This window comes from Pseudorca crassidens, chromosome 19, assembly GCF_039906515.1.
Source record: "Pseudorca crassidens isolate mPseCra1 chromosome 19, mPseCra1.hap1, whole genome shotgun sequence".
Lineage (NCBI taxonomy): Eukaryota > Metazoa > Chordata > Mammalia > Artiodactyla > Delphinidae > Pseudorca > Pseudorca crassidens.
The window spans coordinates 36,812,691-36,837,984 of NC_090314.1; the positions used below are offsets into that span (position 1 = coordinate 36,812,691).

Here is a 25,294-nt window from a genome sequence, read left to right on the forward strand (position 1 = left end):
AAAATGATTAACCCAAGACCACCATCACCTTTCGATATATAGCATTTAAGTAACCAGAAAAATTTCAAGTCTGTTAAAGATGCAGTCAAGCATCCAAAGGGGTACATGTTTAATCTACTTTACTAGAGACCCAATGTTCATTTTCCTCTTATTAATGGATGGAAAAGCAATTTCCCTGCCAAGGAAGGGTAATTATTTTAAATGTAGCTGTGGGGGCTTCCCTGGTGGCGCAGTGGTTGAGAGTCCGCCTGCCGATGCAGGGGACACGGGTTTGTGCCCCAGTCTGGGAAGATCCCACATGCCGCGGAGCGGCTGGGCCCGTGAGCCGTGGCCGCTGGGCCTGCGCGTCCGGAGCCTGTGCTCCGCAACGGGAGAGGCCACAACAGTGAGAGGCCCACGTATCACAAAAACAAAATAAAATAAATAAAATAAAATAAAATAAAATAAAATGTAGATGTGTTGCCCTTCACAGCTCTAGGCTACTACTCAGTTGGCAGAAGTAACGCCTCTGGAAGGCAGATCAATTATTTGCCGAAGTAAAGACAACAGGTCTGTTTGAGAAACGTCAGGCTGACTGCAAGGAGTTGACAATTTCTTCCTTACATCTCTAATTTCCAATTTAATTAATAAAGAAATACATATCTTCTTTGGTGTCAAATGCCATACAATTAATAATATGCCAATCTAGCGTACCAAGTCACACAAATGTGATGTAGTTTCCGCAAGATATTTTAAATTTAATTTCAATATTAATTACATGTGATATGCATCTGCATTTAATATAACTGGCATCATGGAATAATCCCACAGTTGAGGGAGGGAGACAATTCTTGATCAAATCACAAATTGGAAGTTGGTTTTATTCAACAAATGACTAATTACATTAAATTAATGCCTTATCTCTGCCCTGCCAGAGTTTTCCCATAATTACTATGATAGAAAAAGACAATTAATTAATATAATTATTCAATGTGCACTTACTCACTATCAACTATGTGAAAATTACCAGGCTAATAATACCTGGGGATGAAATAAAAGTTTACCTCTAACAGAAAACATGTTGAAAGGATACTCTTGATGGATATAAATAAAAACTAGGATGAGGGAGGTTAATAATAATGAAAACAACAACTGAGACTTCAATAAATGTCTCAGTATATTTTAAGTATTGTTTAAGATGCCAGTATAGCCCTCATTTTACTGATGAGGAAACGGAAGTACTGTGAGTGATCCACGCAGATTAAGTAGCTTGCCTTATTAAGTAGCAGGATGAAGGGGTGACATGATATTTTACATAGGGTCAGGTAAGTCTTCCCAAAATGATACGTAAGATGGGATTCAACAGATAAATAAGAGCCAGGGAAAAGAAGCTTCCAGGCAGAGGTAAAATGATGTAACGTGTTTAAGGAGCTGAAAAATAACTAGAATGGCCAAATACGGGAAGAAAAATGTTGATCAGGTTGAAGCAGTAAACTTGTACCAGGCTGTAATACTTTTCGACAATACACTCAATAATAAGGAAGTTGCTGAAAGACAGAAGTATCATTAACATTTAACATTTCTTACAAAATATGTGAATATCTTAAAATGCAAGTAAACATGGAGCGTGATACAACAATCACAGTTGAACAGAATAACCTAGAATTGGGCTGTGATCAAACAAGACTTTCTAAAAACAAGAATAACTGAACGATTCTCATACATACTGTTATAGACTAAATGTCTGTACAGCCCCAAAATTCCTATATTGAAATGCTAAAAACCCAGTGTGGCTATATGTGGAATGGGAGGTGTGGGGGGGTGGTCTCTTTGGAAGTAACTAAGTTTAAATGAGGTCATAAGGGTGAGGCCCTGATCTGATAGTATTAGTATCCTGGTAAGAAGAGACACCACAGAGATCGCACTCTCTCTCTCTCTCTCTCTCTCTCTCTCTCTTTCTGTCTGTCTGTCTCTCTCCCTGCTCCCTTGTACCAAGGCAAGGCCATGTGATGACACATCGAGAAGGTGGCTATTTCTTAGCCAGGAAGAAACACCTCAGTAGAAACCATCAGCTGGAAACTTGATCTTGGACTTCCTGCCTCAATCACTGTGGGAAAAGAAATTTCTGTTGTTTAAGCCACCGAGCCTATGGTATTGCATTCTGGCAGCCTGAGATGACTAATACATGTACACAGGTTATTGTCTAAACCTAGTATCATAGAGAACATTTTACATGTCAAATGACCAGTGAGCAGGATTTGGGGATGGATTTATAAAATCAAAAGAGGCTATTGTTCTTGCTCTATAACAGACCGATGAAGAACATAATAAAGTTGTAAAAAATACTATTTGAAAGTTCAATAAGTAAAACTAGCTGCTCTCACCTTGAGCAGAACAGCAGGAGGAAGAGGGGTCCAAGATAGGTGAGGATAAGGAGAACTCAGCAACCTTTTGAAAAATTTTCAAGGGCTCAATTTGAGCTGACACGACAGATTAGAATACCACCCCCACAAAAGTACAACTCTGTACCCAACTAATCGAGAGGATTAAGATTAATAATGTCAAAAGCTGTGAATAAAGAAAGAGAGCTGACAGTTGCTGAAAGAAAAAATAACCACTGAACTAAACTATCATATCTAGTTGACATATTCCTCAAAATTATGAGCAAAATACAGATACTTTCAATCAAAAAAATGCTTTAAAAAAGTAATCTTTATCAGAGAAAGCAGAAATAGCCAACAGTAGTATGTTATTGAGGAAAGTACAAAAGCAATTCAATGGGCTTCCCTGGTGGCGCAGTGGTTGAGAGTCCGTCTGCCGATGTGGGGGACACGAGTTCGTGCCCCGGTCTGGGAAGATCCCACATGCCATGGAGCGGCTGGGCCCGTGAGCCATGGCCGCTGAGCCTGCGCGTTCGGAGCCTGTGCTCCGCAACAGGAGAGGCCACAACAGTGAGAGGCCTGCGTACCGCAAAAAAAAAAAAAAAAAAAAGGGAAAAAAGAAAAAAGCAATTCAATGGAGGAAGGATAGTATCTTGAAAAAATTATGAAGTAGCAAAGAATAGGGGAAAATCATGACCTAAACCTGGTCATAAACCTAAAATAACACAAAGGGGATCATAAATTTAAATATAAATACAGAGACTTCCCTGGTGGTCCAGTGGTTAAGAATTCTTCCAATGCAGGAGACACGGGTTCGATCCCTGGTCAGGGAACTAAGATCCCACATGCCAGGGCAACTAAGCCCATGTGCCACAACTACTGAGCCCATGCACCACAACTAGAGAGGCTGCATGCCCCAACTACTGAGCACGCACGCTCTGGAGCCCACAAACCACAATTAGAGAGAGCCCTCACCACAACAAAGCCCTCATCCCACATGCTGCAACAAAGATCTTGAGTGCTACAACTAAGACTCGACACAGCCAGGTAAATAAAATTTAAAAAAAAAAAAAAAAGAATGGGCTTCCCTGGTGGCGCAGTGGTTGAGAGTCCGCCTGCCGATGCAGGGGACCCGGGTTTGTGCCCTGGTCCGGGAAGATCCCACATGCTGCGGAGCGGCTGGGCCCGTGAGCCATGGCCGCTGAGCCTGCGCGTCCGGAGCCTGTGCTCTGCAATGGGAGAGGCCACAGCAGTGAGAGGCCCGTGTACCGAAAAATAATAATAATAATAATAATAATAATAAAAAAGTTCACAAATGTATAGCACAATCCCAAATTTACGAATAAAAATTATTTTAAAAATTGGGCTTCCCTGATTGTGCAATGGTTAAGAATCCGCCTGCCAATGCAAAGGACACGGGTTCAAGCCCTGGTCCGGGAAGATCCCACATGCCGCGGAGCAACTAAGCCCGTGCACCACAACTACTGAGCCTACGCTCTAGAGCCCACGAGACACAACTACTGAGCCTGTGTGCCACAACTACTGAAGCCCACGTGCCCTAGAGCCCATGCTCCGCAACAAGAGAAGCCACCGCAATGAGAGGCCCACACACCACATTGAAGAGTAGCCCCCACTCGCCACAACTAGAGAAAGCCCGTGCTCAGCAATGACGACCCAACACAGTCATAAATAAATAAATAAATAGATAAATAAATAGGAAAAAATGGATTTCACAAAAAGTAAAGAATTTTGCTCTGCAAAGGACCCTATTAAAAATACAAAAGGAGGGCTTCCCTGGTGGCGCAGTGGTTGAGAGTCCGCCTGCCGATGCAGGGGACGTGGGTTCGTGCCCCGGTCTGGGAGGATCCCACATGCCGCAGAGCGGCTGGGCCCGTGAGCCATGGCCGCTGACCCTGTGCGTCCGGAGCCTGTGCATCCGGAGCCTGTGCTCCGCAACGGGAGAGGCCACAACAGTGAGAGGCCCGCGTACAGCAAAAAAAAAAAAAAAAAAATACAAAAGGAAAAACTTCTTACTGGGAAAAAAGATTTCCACATCACATATCTTACAGAGGGCCTATATCTAGTGTATATATATACAAAATAGAAAATGATGAGACTACCAAATCCTAGCAAGGATACAGAGAAACCATGTCTAGAGGATTAAAGGGAAGTATGAGAATGTCTCACCAAGTAGGGAAAATCAATAAAGACATAACATTATAAAAAGAAACAAATACAAATCTGGAGTAGAAAAGTATTTACAATAACTGAAATGAAAAATTCAATAGAGGGGCTGGCTCGAAAAGCAGATTTAAACAGCAGAAGCAATCAATTGAGAGTATCCAGCTTAACAAAAAAAGAACGAGGAAAAATGAAGAGCCTCTGAGATCTGTGGGATACTATCGAGGAGGTGAATCTACAGGAGTCCAAGAAGGAAAGAAGAGGGGAAAAGAGGCAGAAATAATGACTGAGAAGTCTCAAATTTCATGAAAAACATTAAGGACAGTGAAACTACTTTGTATGATACTATAATGGTGAGTACATGTTCATATTAATTTGTTAAAACGCATAGAAATTACACCACCAAGAGTGAACCCTAATGTAAACTGTGGACTTTGGATGATAATAATGTGTCAACATGGGTTCATCAACTGTAAGAAAATGATCAATGTGGTGTGGAATGCTGTTAGCGTGGGAGATTGTTGGTGTGGGCCTGAGGGGTGGGGGGGATGGGAGAAAGGTGGAATACGAGAGCTCTCTGCACTTTCCATTCACTTTTGCTGTGGACCTAAAACTGCTCTAAAAAATAGTTTATTAATTTTAAAAGAAGTTCCCTAGAAAAGGTTGAAAATACAATATAAAATACACTCATCGTGTATCTAAATAATTGAAAGCAACAAACTTACACCACCCATATTGAATCTGCCTAGATCTAAGCATGATGCCTCTCCGGTTCTTCTAACCAAATCATAAATGTTGCCATTAAAATATTTATTTTAATTCAGGACTCACTCATAGCTAATAAACAAGAATGGGAAGGAGAAATTGAAAAACAAACTGAATGCAGCTGCTGAACTGAAAGTTTCACAGCTCTATTTAATGGTACCCCTTAATTTCTTTTCTGAATAGGTCCCATACAAGGCTGAACTGCATGCCACCCAGTCAAACAACCTACATTTTCTCCTTAATTCACTTTGCAGTGTTATTCCATCATGTACATTGTTTTTAAAATTTCTCAGGAGATGGACAGCATTCCTGGTTTGTTCTTGAATTTTGATACACAGGACATGGTAATAATTCTGGCAGTTAAAAATAGGCCTCTCTAAATAAAAGTAAAACAGTGATACATATATACAGGGAAACCAGTTAGAGAAAATCAGGTTTAAAAACAAAAAACAGGCAATCAACTTTTCTTATATGTTTTGTTAAACTTATTTTTTTAAGTGAACTTCCCTATGCCCATTAAGAGTACTTCAACAAGCACTATTGTTATTACTGGCCACATTACATACCAAATGAAAATGCCTTTAACCAAATAGAGAATTATTAGAGGGTTAGTTAAAACTTGAATATAAATAAATTTTGAAATATATATTGGATACATGTAAGGAAAAACTGGGGTATTACTAGAGGATTTACAAAGTTACATTTTGAAAAGGTACTATTTAAACAACAACAAAACAAGTGTTATGGCAAGGGCCTTTTAAATTAGATGCCTTCGTACAAAATAGCAATTAATGAAAGTTCAGAAGCTAACAGAAATAACTTAGCCAGAGAACAGAAAAGTGCCTCATCTTATAAGTAAATTCATAGAGAACTTAAATTTTGATAGAAAATACATTTGATCTCCCCAAAATATTTTTAAGTATTACATAAAAAATTACAAGGAAAAAAAATAACTACTACGGTATTCATGCATTTACAAATGGCAAAGAAGCCTCTTGCCTCAAATATTTCATATGTCTGTGTGTATGTCTGAATCCGAGAATGTTAGGATAAAACGAGAAACGTGATACAGAAACTAGACAAGCAAAATAAAATGTCACCTAGTGATAGGAGCTGGATAATAGTTAGCAGCCATAGCTGAGCGCAATACCTTTCTCTAAGACGTTGTGCAGCTACTGAATAGCTAAAATAAAATCAAGGTTTTCAAATCATTGAGAATTGAATATTTTATGTACATACTTGTTCATATTCAAACAATAAAAGTCATATTCTGAATGGCAAAAATACTCAGAGATGAACAGTAAATAACTAAGATGAATTGTAAGCAACTGCACTAAATCTGTGTCTACCAGCTTCTATAAAAGATTTTGCAAACCAATTTTGTGAGTGCTTGCTGAATTATGAACCCTCCATTTAATTCAAATTTTTACAGAGATACAAAGCATTTTATAAAATTTTGCAGAAATGTTGACACATTGAAAAATAAATCTGCCACATAACAAACTGATGAGTCCACTGTATAGCCTCTGCTTCAAAATCTATGTCAAATGTGCCATATTTTTTTTGCCTCATTCATTCAACTAATATTAATTTATATACCAGGCACTGAATCATTATTTCCTAATCATCTTTTGGTTCCAATTTAGAACTGACTTCCTTTTTAAGAACTTTCTCCAAAAGCAGAAGACCAAGTTAACATTCACCTCCTAGCACTCTGTCCTTACTCCCCAAAGGATTTATCTTCCTTTTTTAAAAAAAGTCCCTATGCCACCAGCAGACTCCATGGGTAGGGACTGAACCAGGCACTGTGAATGAAGTCTAGCTTCCAATGTGTTTAGTTTAAACAGGTGAAATCACACCAAGCATGAATGGGCTCATAAACATTTTAGTGCCATGAACCTTTTCGGCAACATGGTGAAGCCTAGGAACCTCTTTCTCAGAATAATATTTTTTTAAAGACAAAATAAAATACTTAGGGTTATAAAAATTGACATGTGGTAGAATATGTTTTTATTAATATATTAAAATATAGGCTCTACCATGATTTTGAACCATAAGCATTATTTAGAGAATTATATAAATAATATCAAAATGATATGAAAATATCCATTATTTCTATTACTCACAAACTCGCCAGCAAGCTAGTATTTCAGTGGTTTATTGTACATATTCATAAGTGAAAGAAATTTTCATTACAGGTTAAAGAAAATAAAGATGAATTTTTTTCTTTCTAGGTTCACATACTGTCTAAATATTACCCATGGACCTCTCAGACCCAGGTTAAGAAGCTCTATTTTAAATTCAAGAAGAACTGTAAGAGATCCTAAAACTCATAAAATAGTTCTCATAAAATTCTCTTCCCTCCAAGAAATTATAAGATTTGGTGTGAGACCAAATTAAGAATACAACAGTACAAGAATGTCAATTTATATGTATTGAACTGTTACATAACACACCAAAGGAAAGATCCAGCAAAGAAATAATCGATAAGTTGGATTTCATTAAAATTAAATACTTTGATTTTCAGAAATTTTCAAGAGAATGAGAAGACAAATCACAGACTGGGAGAAAATATGTACAAAACACATATTTGATACAGGAGTGTTATCCAAAATATACAAAGAACTCTTAAAACTCAACAATCAAAAAATGAACAAACCAATTAAAAAGCGGATGAAAGATACAGACAGCTCAATAAATAATATATCAGATGGTAAATAATGTATGATACATCCATACAATAGAATATTATTCAGTGCTAAAAAGAAATGAGCAATCAAGGCATGAAAAGACACAGAGGAGATTTAAATATCTGCATATTAGTAAGTGAAAGAAGCCAATCTGAAATGGCTACATACTGTAATATTCCAACTATATGACATTCTGAAACTATGAAAACTGGTACACAATGACACGATGATAGAAGTAACTAAAACATTCTTTAAGTTATATAAGATGTTCTGGTAACAATGGAAATTCATAGACAGGAGAAAATACAGCTTCAGACTTCTGCAGCACCCTAACTATGGCAATATGAAATATACATTAATACAAAGGAGATCTGACATAACAGATGGACTATCAAAATGAGTCATGCTGGTTACTCCAAGTAGAGTGCTATAAGTGACATAACTTCCAGACTGTTTCTTCAAATTTAACTAAATTCCCACAACATTCAGATCATTTCAATAAATCTTTGTCTTCATTAATTAAATCAATCCTAATGATCAACAATTACTACAAAATCTTCCTCTCTATTGAAAATACCTAAGATAATCAGAGGAAAATTATTCAAAATACTTTATATTATCCTCTTACCATCATTCTTTATCTGAAAAGATGAAAAGAAGGGGGAAAAGATGGGCCTTTCCATCAATTTTACCTAATACTCTGCAGAATAAGATAAAAATGGCAGTCTCTTCAGACCCACCAAGCAAGGAAAAGATTGCAAACTTACGTAGATTGTTTCAGCTCTGAAAGCATAAGAGCAATTTTATCTTCTATTCATAATCAAAGTATTTTAAAAATAAGTCCACTGAAGTGGAATTCCACCACTGGACGTATTAAACTAATTCCTAACTATGAAAATTGGTAAAGAGAAAGTATTACATTTTTGCCCTGTTTTTTGCATACAGGAGAACTATGGTTCATTTATGGTTGATGAGAGAAAAATCTTTTTTAAAATACAGCAGTTAATCAATACAGAAAATATGATAGAATTAGACAAACCACCATTCTATAGCCTTCAATGTAAGAAAACTATTTAGTAAAAAGTTGTTTCAGAAATGAGGCCAAAATAACACTCTGCACTTGCTAATCTCCACAAGACAACCTATTTGCAAAATGCAGATGTCTGATGGGTCACTAACTTATTCTTGTGATCAAACATAGCATCATAAATTGCAAGAGAGCCTGATATAATGTGTCTCCTGCTGGGATGAAATGATGTAGACAGCAATACTTAGGAAGTTTAAAAAAAAATCTTTAGGCCTGAATGTATTTAAAAGCCTTTTAGGGAATAAGGAAAACATTATTATAATGAAAAAAATATGTGACAAATGCAGAGTTTGGATAAGATAACTGCTCTGGACACTGAAATTTAGGGGGAAAAAGGTGAAAGTAATAAATTGGATTAAAAGGAGCTAAAGAGACATAAAATGTAAGGAGTAAACTTTAATTAGACCTTGATTTGAAGCAGTTAGAGAACCCATTTTTGAGACAATTGGGAAATTTTAAATTATGACTTGGATATTAGATAACATAATGTGTTACTTTTCTGAATATAATATAATATTTGCCTATAAAGTACAAGAAGGGCCTTACTCTTAGAAAATGCATGCTTAATTCGTAATGGGTGAAATGTCATCACGTATGTAACTTACATTCAAACAGTTCAGCAAAATACAAACACACACACACACACACACACACACTATATTAAAATGTGAAGACCTGTTTAATCAGGGTGACAGTACATCTGTCACTGTATTGTTAAAAAGAAACTTGAAGTTACAGAGAAAATGCCATTCACATACATATGTAGTTTCATATATTGAAGTCCTTACCTTACTAATAATACAGAAATTAATGCAGTTCAACAGCACTGTTTATCTACTATTATTTATCTACTGCTACTACTTAATCACAACTTTGCTCAGAGTAAAACTAATCTTTAGGGAGTTTCTAAATTTTTATTATAAATTCATTCATTCAATAATCACTTACTGAAAACTATTTACTTATCTCACATACACTAACACATATATTTCATATTTTCCATTTCCAAAAAATTGGTTGGAAAACCCATAACATAAATGGGGGGTGAAGGGGAGGGAAGGACATACCGCTTGTATTAAAAGCCATACAGCACACTGGTTTTTCATGAGCAGGGAAATGGGCCACGATGCCATCACTGTCAGAATCCTCACTCACAAGCACCTTTACAAAAAGGAAGAAGGCAAATGGAAGTTAACCAACTACTGAGCCTGAAGATATACACAGATACATCACTGCATCCCTGACCAAATAACATGTTTCCACTACATTTGAAGATTATTCTTGGCAATATAAGGTGAGAATGTCACTTCAGAAATAGGAAAAGATGTAACATGTCCCCAGCAGATCAATCATATAACCTCTAAAAACAGTTGGTTGACTTGACTGTACATGACAGAGAAAATAATTTCTTGACACGTAGATTCAGAAAAAAACGAAAAGCATAAAATCAGCTATGCAGAGCTTCATCTAAGAACAGGAGCAAGAGTTCTTATTGTGTTATGGCCTGCTGAAAAACTCTTGGCCATGACTGGAACAGAACAGTGAAAAACAACATAAGTTAAATACAAGCAAACAGCCATATATTAGAGGAATTATCAAAATATTTTTTACTTAAAGTACAAAAGTTATGGTCTTTTGTACTTTAATCTAACTCCTAGATTTTAGATGGACACATCACTTCTTTGAAAATATTACCAAGCAAAAGTATATTGGAACAGGCAGTTTTGTATCTCAAATTTATTCCCCTTAATTTTCTAAGCATATTGAAATACAATTTACATTCCATACAATTTGCCCATTGTGAGTACACTGTTCAATGATCCCTAAGGAAAAAAGTTTTAAAATAACATGTATTCGTTTTACAAAGCAAGTAATTAACTCAAGAAACAAAAAAGTTTCACATATCTAATGTTGCAAAGGAAAAACCTACTGCACCAATATTGGATCATGATCGACATAAAGAATTTAATCTGAAGTAATCCAGGAAGTAGTCCTACACTGGCAAAGTTAATTTTTCTTTTAGAGTAAAAAGCTTTACAGAGGTGTAATTTACATTCCATAAAAGTCACTTATTTTATGTTTACAATTCAATGATTTTATACAGTACTACAACCATTACAACAATCCGTTATATAGAAACATCTGATTTGTCACCCTTTCCTATCTTAATGCTTTAATCTTCTTGCCTTATTGTTCTGGCTAGAACCTGCAATTCAGTTAAGCTGCAGACTGATCATTTTTCTGTCTGTAGATTTTTTTCATTACCACTTAAACCATTTTTAAGTATCCACTTCAGTTCTGTGAAGTATACTCATATTGTTATCTAACAGATTTCTAGAACTTTTTCATCTTGCAAAACTTAAATTCTATACACACTAAACACTAATTCTTCCTCTTCCCTCCTCCCACCCTTAGTAACCACCTTTTAATTTTGTTTCCATGATTTTGACTACTTTAGATATTCAAAATAAAAGGAAGAATTTAGTATTTGTACTTCTGTGACTGGCTATTCCCTTAGCACAATGTCCTCAAGGTTCATCCACATTGTAACATGTAAAAAGATTTCCTTCTTTCCTAAGGTTGTGTAATATTATTACATTGTATGTATATACCACATTTCTCTTTATCCATTTATCTGGCAATGGACATTTGGATTGCTTCCACCTCCCGGGTACCGTGAATAACACTGCAAAGAACAGGAGTGTGTAAATATCTCTTCAAGATCCTGATTTGAATTATTCTGCATATAAATGCCGAAGTGGGATTACTGGATCACATGGTAATTCTATTTTTAATATTCTGAGAAACTTTCATACTGATTTCCATAATGGCTGCATCATTTTACACTCCCACCAAAAGTTCACAAGGGTTCCAACTTCTCCCCATCTTCTGTCAACACTGTTAAATTCTGTTCTGTTGATAGTGGTCATCCTGATAGGTAGGAGGTGGTATTTCACTGTGGTTTTGATTTGCTAATGATTAGTGATGTTGAGCATCTTTTCATATGCTTACTGGACATCGCTACATCTTCTTTGGAGAAGTTTCTATTCAAGTCCTATGCCCATTTGTTAATCGGGTTTTTTTTTTATTATTATTATTGTTGAGTTGTAGAAACTCCTTATTCATACTATATATTAATTCCTTATGAGCCATATGATTTACAATGATCTTCTCCCACTCCATAGGGTGCCTTTTCACTTGGTTGATTTGTTCCATTTAGACACAGAAGTTTTAAAGTCTGATGTAGCTCCATTTGTCTATTTTTTATTTTGTTACCTGTGCTTTTGGTTTAATATCTAAGAAATCATTGCCTGATCCAATGTCCTAAAGATTTTCTCCTATGTTTTCTTGTAGGAGTTTAATAGTTTCCAGTCTAATGGCTGGGTCTATAATCTATAATCATTTTTGTATATGGAATAAGGTAAGGGTCCAACTTCATTCTTTTGCAAGTAGCTATCCAGTTTTCCAAACCTCATCTGTTGAAGAGACTGCCGTTTCCCCACTGTGAGCTTTTTCCAACCTTGTCAAAAATCTTTTGGATGCATATGCATGGTGTTATTTCTGCACTCTCTATTCTGTTCCATTGGTCTACATATCTATCTTTACACCAGTAGCACATCATCTTAATTACCATTGCTTTGCAATATGATTTGAAATGAGGCAGAGTTGTGTTTTTCTTTTTCCAAGATTATTTCAGCTTTTCAGGGTCCCTTCAGATTCCATAAGAAAATTAGGACGGTTTTTTCTATTACTGCCACAAAATGTCATAGAGATTTTCATAGATATTGTATTTAATATCACATTAGGTGCTATGGATATTTTAACAACATTGTCTTCAAATCCACAAGCACGAGATGTTTTTCCCATATTTTGTATCTTCTTTCACTTCTTTTAACAATGTATTATAGTTTTCAGTGTACAAGTCTTTCATCTCCTTGTTTTTGTTTATCCCTAAGAGTTTGTTTTTTTTAAAAAAATAATCAACAAAATTGACAGCCCTTAATTAGACTAACAAAAAAAAGAGAGAAAATTCAAATAGCTAAAATTAGAAATGATTATTTAGTAACATATTGTTTAGCTTCCATGTGTTTGCGTTTTTTACATTTTTTTCCCCTGTAACTGATTTCTAATCTCATAGCATTGTGGTCAGAAAAGATGCTTGATATGACTTCAATTTTCTTAAATTTACTGAGGCTTGATTTGTGAACCAAGAAGTGATCTATCCTGGAGAATGTTCCATGCGCACTTGAGAAGAAAGTGTAATCTGCTGTTTTTTGGATTGAATGTCCTATAAATATCAATTATATCTATCTGGTCTATTGTGTCATTTAAAGCTTGTGTATCCTTATTAATTTTCTGTTCGGATGATCTGTCCATTGGTGTAAGTGAGGTGTTAAAGTCCCCCACTATTATTGTGTTACTGTCGATTTCCTCTTTTATGGCTCTTAGCGGTTGCCTTATGTATTGAGGTGCTCCTATGTTGGGCGCATATATATTTATAATTGTTATATCTTCTTCTTGGATTGATCCCTTGATCATTATGTAGTGTCCTTCCTTGTCTCTTGTAACATTCTTTATTTTAAAGTCTATTTTACCTGATATGAGTATTGCTACTCCAGCTTTCTTTTGATTTCCATTTGCATGGAATATCTTTTTCCATCCCCTCCCCTTCAGAATGGCCATCATCAAAAAATCTACAAACAATAAATGCTGGAGAGAGTGTGGAGAAAAGGGAACCCTCCTGAACTGTTGGTGGGAATGTAAATTGATTCAGCTATGGAGAACAGTACGGAGGTTCCTTAAAAAACTAAAAATAGAATTACCATATGACACAGCAATCCCACTACTGGGCATATACTCAGAGAAAACCATAATTCAAAAAAGACACATGCACCCCAATGTTCACTGCAGCGTTATTTACAATAGCCAGGTCACGGAAGCAACCTAAATGCCCATCAACAGACGAATGGATAAAGATGTGGTACATATATACAATGGAATATTACTCAGTCATAAAAAGGAACGAAATTGGGTCATTTGTAGAGACGTGGATGGATCTAGAGACTGTCATACAGAGTGAAGTAAGTCAGAAAGAGAAAAACAAATATCATATATTAATGCATATATGTGGAACCTAGAAAAATGGTACAGATGAACCGGTTTGCAGGACAGAAATAGAGACACAGATGTAGAGAACGTATGGACACCAAGGGGGGAAAGTGGCGGGGGTGTGTGCGATGAATTGGGAGATTGGGATTGACATATATACACTAATATATATAAAATGGATAACTAATAAGAACCTGCTGTATAAAAAATAAATAAAATTCAAAAATTCAAATAAAATAAAAATAAAATTAGAAATGAAACGAGAGCCATTAAAACTGATGTCACAGAAATAAAAAGGATTATAACATACATCTATAAGACCCTCATTGTCCTGAGACCAAAACAAGAGAAAGACAAAAAGAAAACTACAAATCAATATCCCTGATGAATAATGATGCAAAAATCTAAAAGAAAACAGGATCAAACAAAATTCAACACATTAAAAGGATCATACACCAAGAAAAGTGAGACTTACACTTGGCATGTAAGGATGGTTCAACATACAAAAATCAATTAATATAATATACCACATTAACAAACTGAAGAACAAAAGATGATTGATTGATCATCTCAATCAATGCAGAAAAATTATTTGACAAAATTCAACCACTTTCATGATAAAAACACTCAATAAACTAGGAATACATGGAAACTACCTCAATACAATAAAAGTTACATATGCAGAGTCCAAAGCTAATATTACATACAATGGGCAAGACTGAAAGATTTTCCTCTAAGATCAGTAAAAAGGCAAGGATGCCAACTCTCAGTACTACTATTCAACATAGTACTATAAGGTCTAGCCATAGCAACTAGACCAAAAGGGGGGGGAAAAAGAAAAAGAAAGAAATACAAGGCATACAAATTGGAAAAGAAAGAAAATTACCTCTGTAATAGATTTTGCAGATTACACACACACACACAATTCAACAAAGTTGCAGGATATAAAATTAGCACTCACAATCAGTTTCATTTCTATACACTAACAAAGACCAAATTAAAAAGGAAATTAAGAAAACAATCCCATTTGCTATATCATCAGATTTATCAACTTTGTTAATCTTTTCAAAGAACCAGTTTTGGATTTTCCCCATCATTTCACTGTTTGTTATTTTGTTGACTGCTGGTCATATTTCTATTATTTACTTCATTTGTCTTGCTTTGGTTATAATTTGCTGTTTTTGAAATCTCTTAATGGAGAGCTAAGATTATTAATTTAGGACCACTTTTCTACTATAACCATTTAAAGTTGTAATTTTCCCATTATTCAATAATATAGTTGCAATTATAATTTCTGATATGTTCTATTTCTATGTTCATTGCATTCAAAATATTTTCTAATTTACTTGAGACTCTTTCATTTCATAATTTCATTCTATTATTGATTTCCATTCTTTAGATTTGTTTTATGGCCAATCATATGGTCTATCTTGGAAAATGTTCCAGATGTTCTTGAAAACAATCTTACGTTTGTAGGTTTTGGGGGAAGATTTAGGTCATGTTGGTTGACAGTCTTAATCAAGTCTTCTGAATCTTTAAAAATTTTCTGTATAGTTTTTCCATCAATTATTGAAAGCACAGTATTTAAATCTCAAACTGTAAATGTTAGCTAGAATTTCTTCTTTCAATCTGTCAGATTTTGTTTAATGCTTGCTGCACTATGTTGTTAGGTGTTTACACATTATTAATTGTTTTATCTAGCTATTACATTGACTCTCTTATCATTATGAAACATCCCTCTTTTCCTCTGGCAATATTTCTTGACTTAAAGTCTTTTATCAGATATTAATATAGCCATTCCAATTCTATTATGGTTATTGTTTGCATGGTACATTTCTTCCATCCTTTTACTTGAAACAATTATGTCTTTGAATCTAAAGTGATTCTGGTCTGACAATCACTGTCTTTTAACTTGAGTCCATTTATAGTTAATATAATTACACATATAATTGGATTTAGGTCTGCCATTTTCCATTTATTTTTATGTCTCAGGTGTTTGTTGTTGCTCTGATCCTCTTCCTTTGTGTTAAACAATTATTTTTAATGTTTACTATTTTTATCTTCTGTTAATTCTTTGGATTAATTTCTTAAGTGGTTACTGTACAGGCTATATAAGGTGCTGTATAGACAACAAGATTACATGTTAATTCCACACTTAATTGCAATAAATTATAGCTCCTTGCTCCAGTATAGCTCCATTTCCTCCCCATTCCTTTGTGCTATTATTATCATGGGAATTATCAACTGAGAAACATCATTATTCCCTAAAACAATCTTCCAATTACATATATGTTGACATGTTTAATGTTGCCCCAAAGGCCTCTGAGACTCTATTTTTTTTTTAACTTTTTATTTTCTATTGGATATAGCAGATTAACAATGTTGTATTAGTTTCAGGTGTACAGCAAAGTGATTCAGTTATACATATACATGTATCTATTATTTTTCAAATTCTTCTCCCATTTAGGTTGTTACATAATATTAAACAGAGCTCCCTGTGCTATACAGTAGGTCCTGTTGGTTATCCATATTAAATATAGCAGTATGTACAGGTCAATCCCAAACTCCCTAACTATCCCTCCCCCTGACACTTCCCCCGTGGTAACCATAAGTTCACCATAAGTTCGTTCTCTAAGTCTGCGAGTCTGTGTCTGTTTTGTAAATAAGTTCATCTGTATCATTTTTTTTTTAGCTTCCACATATAAGCTATATCATACGATGTTTCTCCTTCTCTGACTTACTTCACTCAGTATGACAATTCCGTCCAGTAATGTACTTATTTTCTGGGGAAAAGATTTGCTTATCTCTTCACTTCATCATAGCTGGGAGTCATTCCCCAATGACCACAAAATTCATACATACAAATCACCCCATATAAGTGGATAGTGCTTAGTAAATTTATACAGTTGTATAACCATTACCACATTCTAGATTTAGAATACTTCCAACACCCTCCAAATTTCTTCATGATGACTTTAGAACACCAACCACAAGCCCCAGACAATCCCTAGTGTATATTTCATCTCATCTGCCTTTTCTAAAATTTTTCAAAATATTTCAAATAACTAGAACCATGCGATTTATCTTCCGTTTCTTTCTAAATATATAATTTTTTTGTTCAATCATATTGTTTCAGGTATCATTCATTTCTTTGTATTGCTTATGTGTATTCCACTGGATGGAGGGACCACAACATGTGGGTTCACCAAAAAATTCTTGGCAATTTGGATTATTTCCAATTGATTGCTATTATGCATAACACTGTTATGAATATCTGCACACACATCTTTTTTGTGAAACATGTTTTTATTTCTCTTGGGGAGATACCTAGAAGTGGATTTTCTCAGTCATATGGTAAATATATACTGAACTTTTTAAGAAATAGGAAAAACTGTTTTCCAAAGTATAGATACTTTCATATGTCCACCAATAGAGTATAAGGTTTCATCTCTCCACATCCTTTTCAACAGTTTATACTGTATGTCTTTTTAAGGAAGGGCAATCTATTGGAGACAGAAATTAGAATGGTGGTCAACAGGGAGTGTGAGAAGAGGGGGATGGGGAGTTACTGTTTAATGGGTACAGATGATGAAAAGTTCTGGACATGGATAATGGCAATGGTTGTACAACATTGTGAATGTACTTAATATCACTGAATTGTAAACTTAAAAATGGCTGAATGGCAAATTTTATGTTATATATATTTTACCACAAGTGGGGGAAACATGGGTTATAAATTATTTCTCTCATCTCTCTTTTCCATTCTTCCATTTGACTTTCAAAAATGTTAGGTAAGGAAAACAAGAAAAAGAGAAGAAACTTATAGGAGCAGTCTCCAGGAAAGTGTGTTAAACTAAGTCTGCTAAATAACTGATAGATTGCTTTAGGAAATATGGTATATATACAGAGTTGTGCAACCATTATGACAATCAAATTTAGAACACTTTCATCACCCAAAAGAAACTTCATAACCATTAACAGTCACTCCCCACCTGATTCCCTCCAAACTCCAAGCCCTAGGCAACCAATCTATTTCCTCTCTATGTAGATTTCCCTATTCTGGACATTTCATATAAATAGATTCATACAATATGTATTCATTTGCGACTGGCTTCTTCCACTAAGCGTAAGATTTTCAAGGTTCATTCATTTTGTAGCATGAATCACTACTTCACTTCTTCTTATTGCTAAATAATATTACACTGTATGTATATACCACATTTTATTTAACCATCCATCAATCAGTTGATGTACATTTGGGCTGCTCCTATTTTTTGGCTATTACAAATTATGCTGCTACGAACATTCATGTACAAGTTTTTACATGAAAATATATTTTCATTTCTTTTGGTAATATATCTCCTAAGAGCAAATCTCTTCAGAGACAAATTGCTGAGTCAAATGGTAATAACTCCTTTCCGAAGCGGCTGTACAATTTTATGTTCCCACCAGCAGTGTACCAGGGCTCTCATTTCTGCTTACTGGCCACTGGCATATCATATTTGGAAAGATGGCTATTCAAATCCTTTGCTCATTTTAAAATAAGGCTATTTATCTTTTTATTATTCAGTTATAGGAGTTCTTTCAATATTCTGGATACACTCACAAATGAATGCAAGTAAAACAAATGGTGAGAGCTGAATATGGTCTGTAGCCTAGTTAACAGTAAAGCGTCATTGTCAATATCCTGGTTTTGATATTTTACGACAGTTATATAAGATGTCACAGTTTGGGGAAACTATCTTCAACTTACTGTGAGTCTACAATTATTTCAAAATTAAAAGCGAAAAATGTAGAGCAGGGACTTCCCCGGTGATCCAATGGCTAAGACTCCACGCTCCCAATGCAGGGGGGGCTGGGTTTGATCCCTGGTCAGGGAACTAGATCCCACATGCTGCAACTAAAGATCCCGCGTGCCACAACTAAAACAAGATCCTGCATGCCGCAACTAATAAAAGATCCCACATGCCACAACTAAAAAGATCCCGCATGCCAGGCACAGCCAAATAAATAAATATATTCTTTTAAAAGAGTATTAAAAAAATGTAGAGTATACTGCAAGCTTTTTGATTTCTTTCATGCTGATAGGTGACAAGTGGTATCTTAGGGAAGTTTTGTCTTTCTCTCATAACAAGTCAAGTCTAAAGATTTTACACCATTTGTAAGTATTTTATTTTTTCACTGAAATATTTTGTCCTTTGCCCACTTCTCTATTTTAACTCAATCTTATGATTCCCTTTCCTTTCATATATTATAACCCTATACCTCTCCTTCCAATACAATTAGCACTGAGTACTCTACTTGATGGTACTAATACAGAAGCCATCCAGCAAAAAGGCTCATTAATCTTGGTGAATACCAAAACCTCATGCCACTATGTAGGATTCTTCGAATGTTCTCTTTATGAACTTCACAAATATAACAACCAGATACTTTTGTAGAGATTCTCTCCACTGCATCATCATCTTGCCTAAAATATCAATATCAAATCAATACCAGCGATATCCCAATACAGTTGTCCTGAGACATTTAATTTTTACTCACTACTTAACTAAACAGGCTAAACCCCCAAGTATACGTAGCAACAACTTGCGTTTGTTAAAACAAAGCAAAGCAAGGTGGATACAAGGTGGATAAGGCTTTATCATATGAACAAAAAGATAGACAAACACCATAGGAACCATCAAATTACTATGAATAACACTTGTATTTGCAACCAGGGCAAGAAATAGCTCTAGTTTATGTTATCATTCTGGAGCGTTTTTCTTTGATTAGAGACTTTGCCACCTTGTTAAACTAAAATTATATAAATTTATAAAGGCAAATTTTATCGCTTAACTTATCCTAGCCACGAAATGCTTTTAAATAAAACATGAAAGTAACACAGATAAAAATGGACAAAGTCAAGCAAATACATTCCCCTTTAATGCAGGTACCATACAGTGATCCTGTCACCATCAAATCAAACTAATCAATTCAGCATCAGAAAGATGGTGAATCAAATTTTATACACTATCCCTGTAAACATGAAAATATATTTATTAAAGGCTCAATGGCTTTAAACAGCAAAAGTGCACATAATGTCAGCTTTAGTTCCTGATATGTATAGGGACAAGAAGAAACACTACAGCTAAGGTCAAACATCAGTGGGAAAGGGCTAAAAGTGATAAATCCATGACATTAACCACTGCAGTCTTTCTAATACAATCCAGCATTAACCTAAAAACAGCTTTGTACTTCAACTGAACTATTTATTAGAGACAAAAATGTCTTCCTGACAAAAAACAGATTCACATTAATAAAAGAAGACAGTATTATATTGAGGAAATCTTATTGCTTAAAAAAATATTTATAATTCCTTAAAAATGCACATAGCAACTTATTATTTATTTCCTGTCTTTTAATAGAATTTTTAAATCAATCAAAACTGCAGAATATGTTATAAGTAGGAATGAAAAGAGATTATGCTCCCAACAAATAATAGAAAAGATAAAACTTTTCAGGTTGAGCAACACTTTCACTTTTTTAACTTTTAAAAGCTAACATTTCTATGATTCTTATTTCCTAATGAACTTTACTTGTTTCCAGGGTTAACAATGCACTTATACAGAAAAATGAACTTTTGTACAATCTACTGTTCACTTCCATATTCCAAATGTGAGAATTCCAATTTAAAGTTATAAAAAGTTAACAAAGAACTAGGGGAAAAAAACCCCCAAAGAAACCACATGTGAAAACACAAGACCAAATGCTATGCTTTTCGTATAAATTAAATTTTTCTTTTTACTCATTACATAAATTAATGAGTTATAGCTCTATTTCATCAAAAATAATGAGATAACATTTTCAACTTTTAAATTACCACAAATCAGTCTGTCAACAAATGCTAGATTCTTAACAGATTTCAATCCACTCACCAAACTAGACAGTGTTGAGGAGGGTTGTTACTACTTAGTAAATGTGGGTGGCCTTGGAGGTGAATTAATTAAGAATCGAAGGACAAAAGAAAATATTTTTTACTTTAACACTCATAAAACACTAAGGGTTTATATATTTAATTCCAATTTAAAAAGAGAACATCTGTATGTGTCTATCAACTTGAGCTAATTAACACAACTTAAAAAAAAAAGTCATTACAGTCAACTGAAAAGTTTGCTAGCACTTCATTAAAATGAGTTTTAAACAGGAATACAAGTCTGTAACATATCTGATTAACCACAAAGTTAAGATGGGAAAGGCAGAGAATTGTATTATTCAGATTTTAAATAAAATATAATAGCCAGATTCAATAACCCAGAAATTCAAAGATTTTTGGGGGTGTTTTAATTGCAGCACAGTCCATATTTTTTTGAAATGCCACCTGATCTTACTATAGGAATTAGTATATGAGTACCAGCCAAATGTAATCTTTCATCAAGATGTAGAACCACATATACTGGAAGCAGATTTTCTCAAAAGAACATGCAATATTTAGGGTTAATATTTTAATGGCTCACATAATTATGTTCTGAAAATGGAATTAAATATAAATTCTATATAAAATTAAAATAATTTCTATTTCCAAATCTTGCTCTACTCCTATCTCATTCTAGTAATCAGGTTTACATTGTGTATTTATAGCAAGGATCACAAACCATGAAAATTACCTTCCTTTCAGAAATGTATTTTAAAATTCATGACCGTGATTCAAAAGAAAATACTGTCTATGAATGTATGAGGGAGAAAAACAAAACCCAACTGGTTTCTTTCTAGCAAGACTTACATAAGCATAACGTATTTCTCCATGTTTATAATCACTCCTAAATGTTTCTGAACATAGGCTGTAAAAATCTATTTTATGTGAAGATATAAGATCTTATAATAAGTTATTACCATTTATATATTCTAATACACTCTTTGAGATTTTTTTATATTTTTCCATATTTATAAGGAGGTATCTGTAATAAAATTTGTAATACAATTTATTAATATTATTGTCATTTATTACCATCATAATTAGTCATAATTAGTCTAAGTTATAACAAGTGTCATTAAAAAAAAGAAACAGTACTAAACAGTATAAATGAGATATATAATTATTTATTTATGGAACAAATGTCCTGATGAAGAGATAGCAAGAGAATTCTATAGAACCTCAATTTTACCTTCAGGTTTGATACATTAACAATGTCTGAAATAATAGGTTTTAACATGTTACTCATCATTTTTTAAAAGGGTCTACACCATTTATAGTTTTTATAAAATATTGGCTATATTCCCTGTGTTGTACAATAATTACTCATCATTTTTTGAAAAAAACAAAATTCTAACCTGAGATAACCTTAATTTTCTACAATTCCAAATTAACACATCTCCAAATACATTTTGTATGATCTTGATCCCAAATGATATTGTTAGTTACTCCATCCTCTGCACAAAATGAACATTACATGCATCACATGTTCTTACCTGGCCCTCTCCAACTGTCTCAGTGTCGATTACTGTGATGATGCCTGGGACCAGAGGACTCCGCCTTGAATTACTATGGATGGCAACATCATCTTCTGTCACACCTGAAGGCAGCGTGCCTGTCAGCTGAGTCACCACCTTCCCAACCATTGTCAGGCCAGTTTTCAATGTCTATACAATGAAAGGTAAAATGTATGACTTCACATCAGTATTTGGATTCTAAATAGTAATACATGTTTTGTTAATTCACATTAAATTCTTTATTCTCTAACAAGCTTATATGTAGCAGTGCACTGTCACAGAAATTCAGTCTGATTTTTATACGATCTTAAATTTTAGTTAGAAAATTGGTATTAGATTGAGTGAATCAGTAGATTCCCCAAAGCCAGCATGGTGAGAATAAAGCTATAGGTAAATAATTAAAGAGTTTGTTTCACATGAGGATACAATTATACTTTTATTAACAGTATTTATTTTTCCCCTCTCCTCAATGCATATAACTTAAAATATGTGAAATATTAAGAAGTAGCAACTATGTGATGTTCTATTTTTTAAACAGTATAAATCTAATACTGAGTCAACTTTTTAGCAGGAAAAAGACTGAGATACTGGTAGAATTCATATGTGAAAACAACTTTGATTCCAAAGTAAATCTATAATATGATGTTATATAATATTGCACATCAAGATTTGGCATGTAGAAAATACAGTCTCCATCTAAGATACTTTTTACTAGATGAATGAAATGTCATATAAAATTAACCAAGAAGGTTCTTTTCTCTCTGCTAACAGAAAACAATTTAATGTAACGGTCCTAATATATTATTTCAATTAAAGACAACTTAAGACGTTTCAGAATTACATTTTAGTTCCATTTCATTGAAAACAAAGAGATGAAACTAACTCATGTGCATGTTTTCTTTTATGTGAATCTCATCTGATTATTCTCATAACCACTAACAAACAATCATGTTAAGTAACGGGGTTTTCTCTTTTTGTCCGAAAGGGAAGAAAGTGAAAACAAAGAGAAAATTATGTGATTCATAAACACATTAACATATCTAATCATTAGAGCCAAAATAAGTTGTTTAGATTACATGGACATATCAGAAATTATGTATGATACAATAGACACATATCCTCATACTGTGAGGAAAAGTTTTTATTAAAATACTTCAAATTAATCTTCAATACCATGACTTGCTCTTTTAAAATAATTATGGACCTATATTCTAGCATATGCTACAGCTAAATTTTAAAATGTATATTATATATACAGCATTTCAAATATTAATTTATAAATGCTACTAGGCAAAAAAAGGTTGTTTATAAAGGCCTAAATGTAATTTAAACAACAACCAGATGGAACTAAAAAAAAAAACGAAACAGGGCTTCCCTGGTGGCGCAGTGGTTGAGAGTCTGCCTGCCGATGCAGGGGACACGGGTTCGTGCCCCAATCCAGGAAGATCCCACATGCCGCGGAGCGGCTGGGCCCGTGAGCCATGGCCGCTGAGCCTGCGCGTCCGGAGCCTGTGCTCCGCAACGGGAGAGGCCACAACAGTGACAGGCCCACGTACCGCAAAAAAAAAAAAAAAAAAAAAAAAAAAGAAACATACATAATATATGTATTATTTTACTGTAGCTACGTTCCATGGAAACTTGATTATGAACTCAGAAATGGTTAAGGCTCTTTAACAAAAATGATCTGGATAGATATCCTCAAACACCTCTACTCTTTAAAGAAGAGAAAATTGAGGCTACAGAAGTTAAAGAAAATGGCAGCTCAAACAGCCAGCCAACGACAAAGCCAGAACTCAAAACCAGGACTATCTCCAAACCACTATCCAGTATTGCCTTGTAATCTATTCCTGTTACTACCTGTGATCTCACACACTTCATGAATTCAGTACACAAATGCATACTGGGAAGGAGAAATGAAAACCGTAATAGTGTATCCTAATAAATACTTAAATAAAATAATCAGCAAAGCCATTTGCTGAATTCAAGCAAAATGATATAACTTACAGCTGACTGAAACCAAGAAAAAGCCACAAATCAATTGTAACTGTTTTGTTTAGTGCTAAAAACTCAAACTGCAGTGATTATAAAACACATTAGTGCTCCTCAATTAGCAGCCAAACATTTATTTCAATAATTCACAAGAAATGACTTACACAAAGTCTGTTAGAGTGTTGTCAAGAAAGCCTCTGAAGGACCAACAAAACCAGGCGCCACAGTATATTGATGTCAAAAGCGGGCCAGGAAGCCTGATTAACCTCTGAGATGCTTCAGCTGATGTACTTACTCCATTAATGCTAATGGAGATGCTCCCACTTAAACGGAGCTATCCCTTTATCAAAGGAATGCCTTTCAGGTTTAAAGTCTTTAATTGTTTATCCTCCCTGTTTGCCCTTGAGCTAATTATTTCATGCTCTTATACCAATGAAAAGGAATAAAACTAAAATAACTGGAGCACACAGAAAGTGGAAGTAACATACCAAAGCAAACCACAAGATAAAGGGAAAAGTTAATAGAAGAGAACTAGGAAAAAAACTCCAGAAAGAGGGGAAAAAGAGTAGTATATTTCAGCGTTAAAGGCTAATATTACAGAAAGAGTTAATGATGCTTCTAAAAAAAAAAAACAACAACTTAGG

At 34.5% G+C, this 25,294-nt stretch overlaps 1 protein-coding gene across 11 annotated transcripts in view; it reads right to left on the reverse strand.

Moving 5' to 3' along the window:
* Positions 1–25,294, reverse strand: part of BCAS3 (BCAS3 microtubule associated cell migration factor) — a 572,946-nt gene that overhangs the window by 390,390 nt on the left and 157,262 nt on the right. For all 11 annotated transcript variants that reach the window (XM_067716301.1, XM_067716302.1, XM_067716299.1 and 8 more), the window contains exons 12-13: positions 22,641–22,811; positions 10,151–10,244 (exon numbers count right to left, since the gene is read on the reverse strand). In XM_067716301.1, the coding sequence (XP_067572402.1) occupies positions 10,151–10,244; positions 22,641–22,811 (265 nt within the window). The remainder of the gene's footprint in view (positions 1–10,150; positions 10,245–22,640; positions 22,812–25,294) is intronic.